The sequence below is a fragment of the Colias philodice genome, chromosome 1 (genome assembly GCF_061535455.1).
Source record: "Colias philodice isolate Cphi_HAF_F1 chromosome 1, ilColPhil1 Martin Lab GWU primary, whole genome shotgun sequence".
NCBI classification, from domain to species: Eukaryota; Metazoa; Arthropoda; class Insecta; order Lepidoptera; family Pieridae; genus Colias; species Colias philodice.
In genome coordinates, this window is record NC_143086.1 from 4,547,281 (window position 1) to 4,562,568 (window position 15,288).

Consider the following 15,288-nt stretch of genomic DNA (forward strand, 5'->3'; position numbering starts at 1 on the left):
GTCACAAACATTTGGAACTTCCCTTTTAAGTCATATAGACCTGTAGTAGGGAAGTTCCCTCTTCCTCACTGAAATATAGCTAGGTGCATGCTAACAATACAACACAAAAAAAATTATTTAACTTAATATGTACTAAGAAATAATAAATATATAAATAAATAAATATAAATACTCAATTTTATATACTTACACAAAATTTTTCGAAATGAAAACTCACATTACTATGTAAATATGAATATAAACCTGTTTTAGTACTAAGCAATTTCCCGCACAGATATCAACATCAAATTCTTTATACAACATACTTATCTACCACCTAACTAATAAGAAATGTAATTCTTGAAATTTTTTCGTATTTTTTTTAAATATAATACTACTCCAATGAGCTCCTGTTCCACATTACAGTCCACCATACTTCCACTAAGTTCACCATGATTTTTTATTTCTTTGCACTTTGTTGCTTTTTGCTAAAAATGGAATCATGCGATAAAACCAGTAGAGCGTTGATAACATACATTTTTGACTGAATAAAGGTACTTACGAAGGAGTGGGTTCACATTGTGAACAATCAGTGGGTTTATTTTCCATCTGGATTCCGGATTTCTGAAAAGATTATCTATGCTATGCATGAAAAAATCTTACACATTCGTTATGTACTTAAAACAGGGGTACATATCAAACATCGTCTATAAAACAATTATCATCAAATTTAAAATAAAACCAACTTACTTCATTAATTTGTTCCAATTGTAAGCATTCTTTTTCCTCCAACCTTTATGTTTCTTCTTCTTATTTTCTTTATTGTCCCCATTTGTCTCATTTTGTCTTATCGTGTTGTCACCCTTTGTTACGATTGCGCGAGCGACACAAGTTCCCCGTGTGACGGCCGTAGCGGGAATGACTCGTGCAGCGATCGGGGTGGGAAGGTACAGGGCGGCTCTCGCTATATTGGCTGGTCGCGCGCTAATTTCAAGTATTTCTTGTTTATTTCAAATCCATCGCATATTTCAAAATTCTAACTCGGTAGACGTATAGGTTGTATATTTTATAGTTAATATCCAAAAAGTCGTAACTTTACGTTTGTTATTTTGAAGATGCCAGAGATTAAAAAAAAATAACAATGAGAACTTTGTAATTTTTTTCTATCGAGAAAATATCATGGAATCATGTTTCTAAAACGATAGACGTATTGTGTTACTATTGAACTTTCTTGTCAAGAATTTTCATCACGACAACTTTGTTAATATAAAAATTACGAAGGTTTGAAAAGGGCCGTAAATGTTAGAAAAATTAATTCATCCCCTTAAACATTTTACGAACCTATAGTACAACAATGCTTTGCAATTGCATTGATGTTACATTGTTGCAGTACTTGTGATAAATATTGTTCTATTTTTGTTTCCTTTTCAAAGACTAGTCACGTTCTCAATGCTATGATATCCTTGAACTCGAAAATTCATATGAATAAAGAGTATAGAGAAAAATAACAATTGCATTACCTAGAATGTAAGATAGATCAATATCTGTACTACGTATATTTTACTAATCTACTTATTTTAATCGTGGAAGAAAAAACACACTCTTAGACAGAGTGGTAAGTACTATCGTGGATAGATTTACGACAGTTCTCAAGACAAACGCAATTTAAAAAATCGCTAGTATATATTTAGACATAGTTATAGTGCTTTTAATCGGAATGCAATGATAGAGTGATAGCTAAGCCATTAGCTACTATTAAGTATTCTGTGTCTAAGCTAAAGACTCGTTTCTCTATTATTATTATTACGTCACGATGTACAATCCTGTAAACATATTACAGCTAAGTCGGTATGTCATTGTTTGAAACTAGCGTCCCATTAGCGCTTGATAATGTTTCTTCGCGGTATCGCACACGGTATGGGGATATGCACATCGCATTAGAGTACATATAAAATGCATATACCCTAATTAGAACGCCGCGTACAAGCTAATTGACTATTAAGGTACCTACCTCCATACGTTATCTATACCAATAATAAAATGGGACTGTTTGTAATATTAGAATAACCGTTTATAAATTCATATGTTTGTCTATTTGTTCTGGATAATCTCTGGAACAGCTGTACCGATTTTGACGGGACTTTCACTGACAGATAGCTGGTGAAATAAGGAGTAACTTAGGCTACCTTCGGAGTGAGGATTAGGAAAATTAAACTCACTTACGCGGATGAAACCAAGAGACGCAGATCTTAATAAATATATCGTGGGATCCGTATATTTCATTTTTTATATAATTTAGTTAAATATCGCTAAACGGCTTACGTGGTTTTGAACAATGCATATTTGCGATATTCTCGATAAGATGATGTTTGTACGATGTTTGTACAGAATATTATCTCTGTTCATATCAGCTATGCAATACTTTAACAATCTTGAAAACATCTACATTATACAATTTCCATGTTTGCTCTCAATGTTTCATTTCAAGGGTATCTGAAGACTCAATAACGTTTTAAATTTTATTGAATAAGCTAAGTTGTGTTGACGTTATAAGATGAGATAAGAAATATATAAATTATAATCTTTTGTGAATAACTTCGATCAATGCTTCAAGAATTTTTCATCAAGTAACTCTGTTTATTTAAACCGTACACCGAAAAGATTTTGGACTTGATCGCGTCATCGGTAGAGCGGTCTTTCGTTTACATATCTCCTTACAAATGTTTTCAACATAGCTATCGTATATAAAATGTGTTTTCAAAAACATTTTGATAAACACAGTAACAACAGTACTTGGGTTAATGATCCATACACAACATCAATCTTTCTTCAAAAACTTTTCTCCATTAATATCAGTTTGATTGACACTGTATTTAGCAATGACTTTTAAAATTCAATTTGACCCCTTCCTGGCGCGGGACATATACAAGCGGCGCGGCGCGCATCGGGCGCACCGCGGGCGCACTGCCGGCGCGCATCGGGCACGCTGTTGGCGTCCGAAAATGATATTTATATAGAGTGGTTAAATGCATTTTCTTCATGCATAATTTAGTAAAATTATGTTTTTTGTGCTAAAAGAGATTAACATTAATTTGAAAGTAACGATTTTGTTTTGATAATTCCTTGTAAGTAAATAGCGAGGATAACCCCACGATTGCAAATATATCTTTGTTGGAAATGTTGGAATTTACTTGGAAAATTTTATAGTACATACTTTTAAAGTAATTTTAAAGTAGTACTGGTGTAATGATGGAAGAAAAGAAGGTTAAAATAACACAAAATTTATATTGTACTAGCGGTCCGCCCCGGCTTCGCCCGTGGTACATATTTCGCAATAAAAGGTAGCCTATGTTCTTTCTCAGGGTCTAAAGATTATCTGTGCCAAATTTCATCAAAATCGGTCCAGTACCTAGTTTATGCGTGAAAACCATACATACATACATACATACATACATACATACATACATACATACATACATACATACATACAAACCTTTCCTCTTTATAATATTAGTATAGATAAAATATGGTTTTCAAACACAGGTTTACATTTAAACCATATAAATCTTATCATTAAAATCTCAGTTCAAAAGTATTTACAGTACTGATCATTCCACAATATTATTACAATTACAAATAAATAAAAAACACAATCAAAATCAGGATTATCTTTATTTCTGACATTGTAAATACATGGGAACTTTCATTATGCTCTTCTTCATTTTCACTTTCCCTACTGCCATCACCTGTGTAAATCATTTCATCGATTAATTCAATTCACCTTTAAAAACAAAACGAAGAAGGGTATGTAATAGCAGCTCTATATAATTCCACACAGAGAGAACACATTTTTGACTGACAGGCTACCGTCTCCTACCACCCGATTTGTTTTTGATTGTGTATGACCGTGAATTGACCTCTATTTGGATGCGATGGGGGAAGCGCGCCTGCGGTACGCCCGCGGCGCAACCGTGGCGTGCCGCCTCGTCGCCTTTCCAAAATTCTTTCATACAAAATGTATAAGAAGGACGTGGTGCAAAACAGATTCAAGAGGTGCGCTTATGGCACGCCCGCGCCCGCGCCGCTTGTGTTTGACCCGCGCCTAAGATAGAGAGGTACAGTGGTTGACGCGTGAGCGTAGTATCGAGGGCTCCTGGGTTCGATTCCAAGTGGAGGCGAAGAAAAAAAATTGTCTCGGTCTAGCAGGACACAGAAAGCTGATCCTAAAGAAAAATAGACCAGTGAAACAGATGTATGCATAATGCATCTGCCCCTTACCCCACCAGGGGACACGGGACTTCACTTTTAAAATTAATGTCATATTAAATGCATTGCTTACATTAATCAAGCTATTTAATTCGAAATGCAAATTCCCGGAGGGGATTAAATAATAGCGATACATCTAATCTGTAATCGTAACTAATTCGATTATTTAGACAGACAACGGTAACTATTGATTGCAATGTTCAATGTATGTTAAACTGTGGATAACATTATTGGCTGTTTGTAGAATTCCATTTGATAACTGAAAGGGATTTCTTAATCAATCATAAATTATAATCATTCATGTTAATTAGGAACTTTATTATTTATGTTTAATTTGCAAATATTTGATAAAGTTTATATTGAGGTAAAACCTTCAATGCGTAAATAATTATGTTTTCACCTGTAGGTACTATTCAGTGAACAAATTTTCATAATTCTATTTTATGCAAAGTTCAAACCTATATTATTTTATCTACAATTTTCGAATTAACCTGAAGAACTCTCTAGAAGCCGTTTAAAATACAATTCCAAATATGTATAGAAAACACAAATATAAGTCACTCAAGTAAAATATCTTTAGCTGCTTATGAAGCATCATATATCATTACCTTCCATCTTTCTCTTTATTTACAGTTCATCTCTAAACCTATATTAAAATAAAATATAAAAAAGTACTTACCATCATGCGAGTCATAGATGTAAATGATGTTGGACCAGCCGTAATGTCGGATTGTATCCATGATCGCTCGGTGGTAGTCGGGTCGGAGGCTCACCGCGTAGTCCGTGCCTGATATCGAAGATAACACCTATATAGACAAAAGAAATTTAGATTATGATATAGGTATTTCTGTTTATGGGAATAAAGGGACTGTTTATTTTTAAATGGGAAAATTCTTAAATAATAGATAATACTAGCGGTCCGCCCCGGCTTCGCCCGTGGTACATATGAAAAATAGATGTTGGCCGATTCTCAGACTTACCCGATATGCACAGAAAATTTCATGAGAATCGGTCCACCCGTTTCGGAGGAGTATGCAGACTAACATTGTGACACGAGAATTTTATATATAAGATAATTATTATGTCTATTTGTATTCAAATTGGTTCGATATTGAGAATGCTAAAAACTTGAATTGTCATAAAATAATTAAAATAAAATAAAAATTTGTTACAATAACTATCATTGGCGAAATACATCATCATAAGGACAAAGTATAAAATACGATAGAAAACTGGCTGTATTGGAAATACTTTGAAATAAGCCACCCTCTAGAAAGTTATCAGCGGTCACAAAACGAAAGTAGAAGATTAATTTACGGCTAACTCCGTACGACATACAGATGAAAAATTCCAGTCACGATAGCGAGTAATGAAGAACTCCAATGCTAGTGTTATTAGACAACTTAGTAGGAATTCTACAAAAATGTGTATGTTCTTGAATGAAATACCGACGTACGTATTGCTTAATTTTATAATTCCACTGCAATCAAGTTCGGACAATACTGGGGGACTTTTAATTATTTCTGTGACGTATTTTATTGGTGTAGTATGATGGAGCCGGCATTCTTCTGTTGAATTTTATTGAGTACAGTAATTGGTGTAAGAGTTCTAACAGATTTTTGTAGTTTTTAAGGGTAGGTATATTCGTTTATTAGATATTATTTATATTAGTCAGTTTAATAGATATTATTATAACGTAGGTTTAACGTTTTCTATATTTGTACATTTTTTAAGTTTTCACGGCAATACAACTAGATAATGGAAGATAGTTTTGGATGAATTTTCGAGCGTTACTTCCTAATTATTAAAGAAACTGGATAAGAATAAAGAATGGGTACTTTTAACACATCATAAATACCTCTCAATTAAATGCAAATCAATTCAATAACAGATTTTGTTTACTTGTAATATAAATAAACTAAACGCTATTACAAGAAAATTAATAAATGCCTGTTATTGCATCCTAAGCGCAAGAAAATAAAAAGTGTAATAGCCGCGTCTTCATTGTTTATTTTTAACATAAAACATTGTATATTAGCTGCAATTTTCTGCGTAGGAAGAAGAATTGTAATAACATTTTAATATCTTCTATGAAATAATCCCTATTGTTTTAGAGGAAAATTTATGTATAGCAAAATAGAAAACGCAATTTATTTATACTGGCTAAGTTAATAAAACTACTAGTAAAATACTTTATCAAACACATATGGAGGTTTTTAGAAATCATGATAATCAGCAAGTGATGTTTAAATATATGTTACTGTGCATATCCGAATATATAGGTAAGTCTATGTTAAGACGTACCGATTTTTGTCGACAATCACCAAATTGGCTAGTGTAAATCAGAAACTGTATTTAATTAATTATTCATACTTTAATCGGACACACACAGGTGAATGTTAACATACACAGAAGAGATAGAGCGAATCTTAGATAAAAGATTAACAATTTGTATGAAAGATGATCACGTGTGTTTGTTCGCAACCAGAAAATTTTACAAAAACATGACCTCTGATAATAATTTAAAAATACCCAAGACTTCTTCCCTTACTACCCTTATTCTGGAAATTATACGACATATAAAGGAATTGTAAAGATACAACATTGAAACAATTCGCACATTCACCGTATACTAACGTTAAACTCATTAAGATAAACGTATTTTCCACTAATTAATAGCGCGAAAATCATTGTGGTATTTCAGTAATTATTAGGGGAAATTTATGATGTTTATACGGATGTGTACATTTCGGTGTTTATCATGTTAGGCGCGGGACATATACAAGCGGCGCGGCGCGCATCGGGCGCACCGCGGGCGCGCCTGCCGGCGCGCCTCGGGCGCGCTGCCGGTGCGCCTGCCGGCGCGCCTCGGGCGCGCTGCCGGCGCGCCTGCCGGCGCGCATCGGGCGCGCTGTTGGCGTCCGAAAATGATATTTATATAGAGTGGTTAAATGCATTTTCTTCATGCATAATTTAGTAAAATTATGTTTTTTGTGCTAAAAGAGTTTAACATTAATTTGAAAGTAACGATTTTGTTTTGATAATTCCTTGTAAGTAAATAGCGAGGATAACCCCACGATTGCAAATATATCTTTGTTGGAAATGTTGGAATTTACTTGGAAAATTTTATAGTACTTTTAAAGTAATTTTAAAGTAGTACTGGTGTAATGATGGAAGAAAAGAAGGTTAAAATAACACAAAATTTATATTGTACTAGCGGTCCGCCCCGGCTTCGCCCGTGGTACATATTTCGCAATAAAAGGTAGCCTATGTTCTTTCTCAGGGTCTAAAGATTATCTGTGCCAAATGTCATCAAAATCGGTCCAGTAGTTTATGCGTGAAAACCATACATACATACAAACCTTTCCTCTTTATAATATTAGTATAGATAAAATATGGTTTTCAAACACAGGTTTACATTTAAACCATATAAATCTTATCATTAAAATCTCAGTTCAAAAGTATTTACAGTACTGATCATTCCACAATATTATTACAATTACAAATAAATAAAAAACACAATCAAAATCAGGATTATCTTTATTTCTGACATTGTAAATACATGGGAACTTTCATTATGCTCTTCTTCATTTTTACTTTCCCTACTGCCATCACCTGTGTAAATCATTTCATCGATTAATTCAATTCACCTTTAAAAACAAAACGAAGAAGGGTATGTAATAGCAGCTCTATATAATTCCACACAGAGAGAACACATTTTTGACTGACAGGCTACCGTCTCCTACCACCCGATTTGTTTTTGATTGTGTATGACCGTGAATTGACCTCTATTTGGATGCGATGGGGGAAGCGCGCCTGCGGTACGCCTGCGGTACGCCCGCGGCGCAACCGTGGCGTGCCGCCTCGTCGCCTTTCCAAAATTCTTTCATACAAAATGTATAAGAAGGACGTGGTGCAAAACAGATTCAAGAGGTGCGCTTATGGCACGCCCGCGCCCGCGCCGCTTGTGTTTGACCCGCGCCTTAAAATGTGCGCAACTCTGTAAACGCAGCCTTGTCAAACAACGTCATTTAGGGCGAATACGATTAGTATGAAATGGGATATCATTTTACGTTTGAGATTGAAATATTCATGCTGCTTGCCGATAGTTCCTCTAATACACTAATACAGGAATATGAGTCTCTGGATATCGTCGGATGTTAGCATGTCAATCGCGCTTAAACAGCTAATCTGAAATCAGTTGAAATACACTGAAACTATTCAATATAATCTATAGTATATCCATAGGATATTATGTCCGGAAAATAGAAGATCAGTGAAGCAGTAAATAGGGACATTGACGAAGATTTGAATGTATTATCGACTGTCAAAATGTTTATAATCAACAATTTTAGTTTATAATCAAGTGCGACAGCAGCTGGCAGTCTAATAGATGTACCTAAAATATAATTCTGATAATACTGTTTTCCATGATAGGCATACAACGATACTCTTCCGCCAAAATAGGCTTTGGACATGCTCCAAACGTCGTATAATGTCGAGTGATAATTTCAACAACACTAATCCAGGTTTTTAGCAGGAATAAATAAGCATTGGCATACATTTAATTTAAATTTAAAAAAGACCGCTTGCTGTTTCAATTGCTAGAGCATCATTTAATTACTATTTTTATTTCAAAATTGCGCTATTTTTTGGTCAATTTTGGTTATATTTTATTTGCATTTGAACTGAAAATGTGCTAAAAATATCCTGTGATAGTGTGCCACTGGCATAATAACAATAAGAATACTCAAGATATTATAAATATGTTAAGACACATAAATGAAATAAGGAAATTAACATTAACAATAATTTACATGCAATAAAAAAACTAAAGACATACATAAATTAATGAATTTTTACGAAGTCAAAATGCAACGTAAGAATGTGTAATATTTTTATATTTACTTTATTATAAAATAAGTTTTATATAAAGATAGTGCCAGCCTTTACGTAATTAGTTTTACGAGAAAATTAAATTTGAATTAAAATACTTAATAAGATGCAGATATTATGGAAATCTAAAAAGTTTGCTTGTGATGTTTATGAAGTTCACTCTGATCAAAACTTTTTAATCACGGGCGGAAAATAACATAATATTTATAATAAAATATTATCTTATTTCTTCGATCTTTCCGCAGCAGATTTAATTTATAAAAACCATACAAACTTTACGTTCCAATTTAACTTCAGAATGTGACGTCACATGAAAATTTTATTATTAATATGTATTACTTACGATTAATTTAATAAATAACACGTGGTGTTGGTGTAGCTCATACATCCAAAACCCGCTGAACCCATATTTTTGTAGTTTACCTAAATATTAATACTTGCAGCAATGTATCCACTTTGTTGCAATAATTGTTATGAATTGTAAGGAAGTGATTACGGAGAATCGCCCACTTAACCGTCACGACGATATCCCTAATCATTTCTAAGAAGACGCGATCTCCAGATCGTGGTATTGTTTAAACTTAATATAATATGACAGTTACACGCTAACCATGTTATTGTACAGACCTTAATTAATGAAAACCTTAATTAAAATCCATCTAAATTATAATATCTTTTTTTTAAAAGACATCCCGCGGTCGCTGGAACTTGACTAGGTACAAAATATTATGAAGATGAAAAAAAGATAATTAATTTTTAATTAAAAATTTAAAATATCTAAATAATTCGATTCTTGTGATTGGATAAATCATCTAAATTTACTGATAATTGCATTGAATTAAAAAATACGCGCTGTCTGTGGAATGCTGTCATAACTTACCACAGATAATAAAAAAACACAGATTAAACAGTTCTTTTATTATTTTCTTTAAATAGTATAATTATACTTTGCCGTACTTAAAAATAAATGTTGTTTTACTACACAATAATAAAAACGTTCTATCGATCGTCGTTTTTGACTGCAATAACATGTTATGCAAATACAGTCCCGTCAATGCTCTCAAGGCAATAGCTCAAGTAACGCGAAAAATGTATTGTCATCAACCGAGTGCTCTCTTCGCGAATTTTAAGGAAATTTTCACGATAAAAAATGTCTTAGTTTGAACAAAATATTACTCCATAAACGTGGGAATTGCAAATAATTATTCTTTTCTTTTATGAAAATTTTAGAGTGCTATTATTAAAAATGTTATTTTAATAGCGGCAGCTTTTACGGCGGTATTGTTACTTCGGAGCAGCCGATGTTATTTTTATTTAAATTGACAGTTTTTACATAATATAACAATCCTATCCTATCCTATCCTATCCTATCCTATCCTATCTTATCCTACTAATATAATATTATAAATGCGAAAGTTTTTGAGGATGGATGTATGTGTATGTATGTATGTTTGTTACACATTCACGCAAATACTACTCGATTACAATGAAATTTAGCACACATAAAGAGGGTAACTTGGATTAACACATAGGATAGGTTTTATCTCGGAAATCCCACGGGAATGGGAACTATGCGGGTTTTTTCTTTGAAAACGCGAAGCCGCGTGTGGAAAGCTAGTATAATATATTTTTGGCTATGCATATAATCAACTGTGCAAAGGGTTTCTAAAAGATGATATACATTCAAACGAATCAATTTACTAAATATAGTGTTTGCTTTTGATTAAGCGTTCACAATATGGCCGCTGATCAGCACGCAACTAGGTCCAAATATAAACGAAAATCTATACAATGCGGAAATTTCGTATTTGGTTTGCATTTAGCATTTAAAATAGTTTACACAAAAATAATAGAATGAGCGGACATTTCACTCTTTGCTCATATTTTATATTTATTTTGTCAATAAGTTTTTTTGATAAATCAAAATCTTGTAAAACAATGGATCAAATATAAATTTGAAATTGTACTTTTTCGAAAAAGCTTTGTAATAGAAAATAAATGAATAAAACCAAAATAAATATTACGATATTTGACATGCTGCCACATATTTAAATAAAAAAAAAATACAAAAAAAAGTTTTAATTAAGAAGGCTTCTTATATTAACGTAGGTACACAATATTTTAGATAATGTATAATACTGCGTTGTATTTTTCAGTATATTGATGCAAAAACCATTTTGTACCCTTCTTAATATGTTGCGTTGGGTGTAAGTCTTGTTGTAAGTATATTTTACTAAAATAGTAGAATTTTACCACAGATAATATAATACCACACTAGGTTTTACTAATATTTAATATATTATTATGTTTAAACAAATATTGGCACTGTTTTGTGTTTATAGTCATATTTATACGATATAATATATACGATTGAAGATGCTACACTATGCTACATTGATTTGCATTGTTAAACTATCAAGTATTTAGAAATTAATTAGGAATTCATTGCTTTTCCCGCTTGCATAGCAAAGTCATGTCTCCCATGTTTAAGTTTAGTGTACTAGCGGTTTCGGAGTATAGTAAGGCAAACTAATTTGCGGTGAACACAATTTATGTGGATTTCTATTTATGTTTATGTTGGTTTTATTGGCATATAATGTACGTTTCGCCGAATTATTTTGATTGGCAACTACGTATAATTACTCGAGAATTTAGCTTTTGTTTTATCGAAGAGAATTCGTGTTTTAATATTTGAGTAAGATTTTTGTTGTGTGTTGAATTATTGTTGTTGCAATAGATCGCAATATGGCTATGGCTCGCATTCTTGGATCGAATAAAATACGTGAGAGATTGTATAAAAATCCCATCCCAAAACAGGAAATTGTTAAGAGCGTTTTAAATTATAGTTAATGCGAGATAGAAACATATTTATGGAATGTCAAAGCTCAGGATCTAACTGGTACTACCAGGATTAATATAACAGCATATTATAATGTAAATTTAATTACTTGGATAAGCCCACTGCTTTCATTAAACGTGTGATAAATGCAAAAGAGCGATTAACGAATTTACGTCAATTACAAGTTACTTAATTACAATAAGCTGAAGCCTGATGCATGGCTGATTTACAACACGTAGTAAATTCAGTTTAATTATACGTTTTCCAAATAATTATAAGTAGGTATATGATGTTCTTGACCGCCTCCTTGGTACAGTGGTTGACGCGTGAGCGTAGCACCGAGGGGTCCTCGGTTCGATTCCCGGTGGAGACGAAGAAAAAACATGTCTTGGTCTGGTAGGACACAGAAGGCTGATCACCTACTTGTCCCTAAAGAAAATCGATCAGTGAAACAGGTGCATTATGCATTTGCCCCTTACCCCACTTAGGGACATGGTACTTCACTTCACTTCACTTTTATATGATGTTCTTTCTGTACGGAGAGTATGTTACAAACAGCTTATTAAAGTGATAGATATCTTTTTAAGCAATAGTTAATTCAAATCGATTGTAGTCAAATACAAAAAGACGATTATAATGTTTTGAGTAAGATTTAAAATTTACGAAACATTGCAAGCTTTTTTACTTCTAAAATCTACATCATATTAATTCACACTTCTAGGTTCCTACTGTGACATTTTAGAATGTTTTAATACCATAGATGTAACAAATTGAGGGTATTTTAATATTATATTTGGAAAGCTGGTGGCATTGGTCGGAGAGAGAAGCTCTTTGAGAGCGGTTTTGGAACAATTATAAATTAAGCTAGGCTGAGATCGTCCAGAATATTACAATAAAAAATTGAAGATGTCTTCCACATTACACAATATACTTGAAAAGGCGTATTTTGGAAGACGTTTATATATTTAAACGCGAAACGAATTATGTAAAGTAATAAAAGTTTCACTTTAAAAGTAAATACTTAATTTATATTTAAATGATGGATAATCCGTCCTTAATCCATACTAATATTATCTATAAATGGGAAAGTATAACTCTGTCTGTCTGTCTGTTACTCAATCACGCCTTATCTACTGAACCAATTTGCATGAAATTTGGTATAGAGATATTTTGATACCCGAGAAAGGATATAGGATAGGTTATATCCCGGAAATCCCATGGGAACGGGAACTATGCGGGTTTTTCTTTGACTGCGCGGGCGATGCCGCGGGTGGAAAGCTAGTTTTAATATATATAAACACACGACACAAGAATGGCGTCGATATGAAAAAAATGTGCAATGTGCAAATACGTATAGTATGATGATGATTTATTGAGCGTACGACATTTATGTAATTTATTACTCAAAAAAACATAATTCTAAATACAAATGAAATAATCTGATTCATTTTTTATCCAAAATTTATTTTTTTCATGAAGAATTCTGTTAACAATCTTTTTCATTCATTACAAAATAATTACAAATTATGTGAACAAAAAAGCGAATTTATAAACCAATATACCACGATTCCCTTAACTACTCGACGCTCTCCAAACGAGCTTCAGAAAAGATTATGACAATATTAAAACATTAAATGGCAAATGTGAAAGCATTTTTGCCCCTGCCTTTTTTTCTTAATGACACAATTTATCTGAGTCCCGGTGAAATTTAATTTTGACTAAAACGTTCTCTTTGATCTTAAACGTCTATATTACTGTGTATTGATTAGAGCCAAGGCACAAGGTAAGATATTGTGTGGAATTTTTGGTGTAATATTATGTTAAGCTGTTCAAGAATTTAATTTGTAGCGTGTCGAATATTTACAAACGGTTTACGGACGAATTGAAAATGCAGGAAATGAGGAATCGTTTTACTTTAAAGTTATTTCGGTTCGTATTTTTAAATTATTTTTAATTTTATAGTAAAGTTAATTTTATAGTAAAGTTATGTTCCTCTAACGAACGGTTGCAGAGACAACGCGATCAAAATGTAGTCTTTGATAAATAAGTGGTATTGTTTTTTAATTAGTCGTTTAGATTGGCCTATAATAATAGCAGTTTTGTATTGTGACGAAATTACTAAGCGATTGTAATAGAAACTATTTTTTTTACCTAACAATAAAAATCATAGTGTCATAATTCGTTTGAGGTTCAACAGTTTTGTATTGTATCTAGATTAGCTTTAAAAGTGTAATTCATACTATTGAAATGCAGTAACCCGGTAACATCAACGGAATAATATTAACCTGGCATCGAGATTCAAACTCTATACATTATTCAGGATACAGAAGTGTTTCGTCTTCGCTGTCGTTTTATACCAGGCCCATAAAGCATATTTTGTTTGGATATATTCGCTGTTCGATGTTGACGGATTCTACTAGGGAATACGGGTTGATAAAATAGTAGATAATATAGTTTGCAGTTTCAAATTAGATATTTGGTGATAAGTTCCTATTATAATTACTTAATGATTAATTAATTTTACACTTTGGTACTATTTTGTCTTTCATATTACGTATAATCTTATATATACCTATCTAATAAAAATAAATCCCTAAATGTGTTGGTAAGCGTAAAACAAAAAAACAGCTGAAAAAACCAGGGCGATTAAATTAAAACCGTTTATTTACGTAATTTAAGGTTACTTTCGTTTTAGGTACACCATGATTAAAAAATACTTACAGCTAACTGCATGCAATGATTGGATTACAGAAGCAGGGCTCTACTTACCAAGCAATCTTGGCGGATAAAAACAAGATGAACTATATAAATAAGCTTATCTTCTAGCGCTAGAAAACATTCTCTCGAAGAGATAGTGAATTTTTGGTCTTTTTTAATATTATTTTGCAAATAACTAGTGTCGCGTACAGGATTGGAACAGTAATGAAAGAGCTTTAGGCTTTGAGTGACTATATTTATTTGAACAATTTACGTGTATACTTGGTTGAATTCATAAACGAAAGACGGATGTTTTTTTAAATAGATTATACAGATAAGACAGATGACAGGCTGCTACATTTGCAACTGCAACTGGAACTGCTATAATAGACTCCGTCTTATTTTGATTTCAGTACGCGCCTACTTCTTAAGTTAAAACCTTATGAAATTAAAATGCAGAATATAAGAAATATGAACAATTAATACTCAATCATTATGAGCAGAAATACATGAAATACACTAAAACAGCATACATATACCGTTATTTTGATATAAAGGTACTCGTTATCACAAATGTACGTAGCAAATGATGCAGGCCAGTGATCTACCAA

General features: G+C 32.6%; 1 protein-coding gene and 1 long non-coding RNA gene across 2 annotated transcripts in view; both read right to left on the bottom strand.

Moving 5' to 3' along the window:
* Positions 1 to 15,288, bottom strand: part of LOC149491103 (glutamate receptor 1-like) — a 178,663-nt gene that overhangs the window by 54,670 nt on the left and 108,705 nt on the right. Inside the window, exon 5 of the mRNA XM_089706868.1 lies at positions 4,925 to 5,051. Within this exon, the coding sequence (XP_089562994.1) occupies positions 4,925 to 5,051 (127 nt within the window). The remainder of the gene's footprint in view (positions 1 to 4,924; positions 5,052 to 15,288) is intronic.
* Positions 330 to 1,285, bottom strand: LOC149491104 (uncharacterized). The gene is made up of 3 exons (XR_016316055.1): positions 730 to 1,285; positions 542 to 603; positions 330 to 467 (listed from the first exon to the last, which is right to left on the bottom strand). It is a non-coding gene; the product is annotated as an uncharacterized LOC149491104 (long non-coding RNA).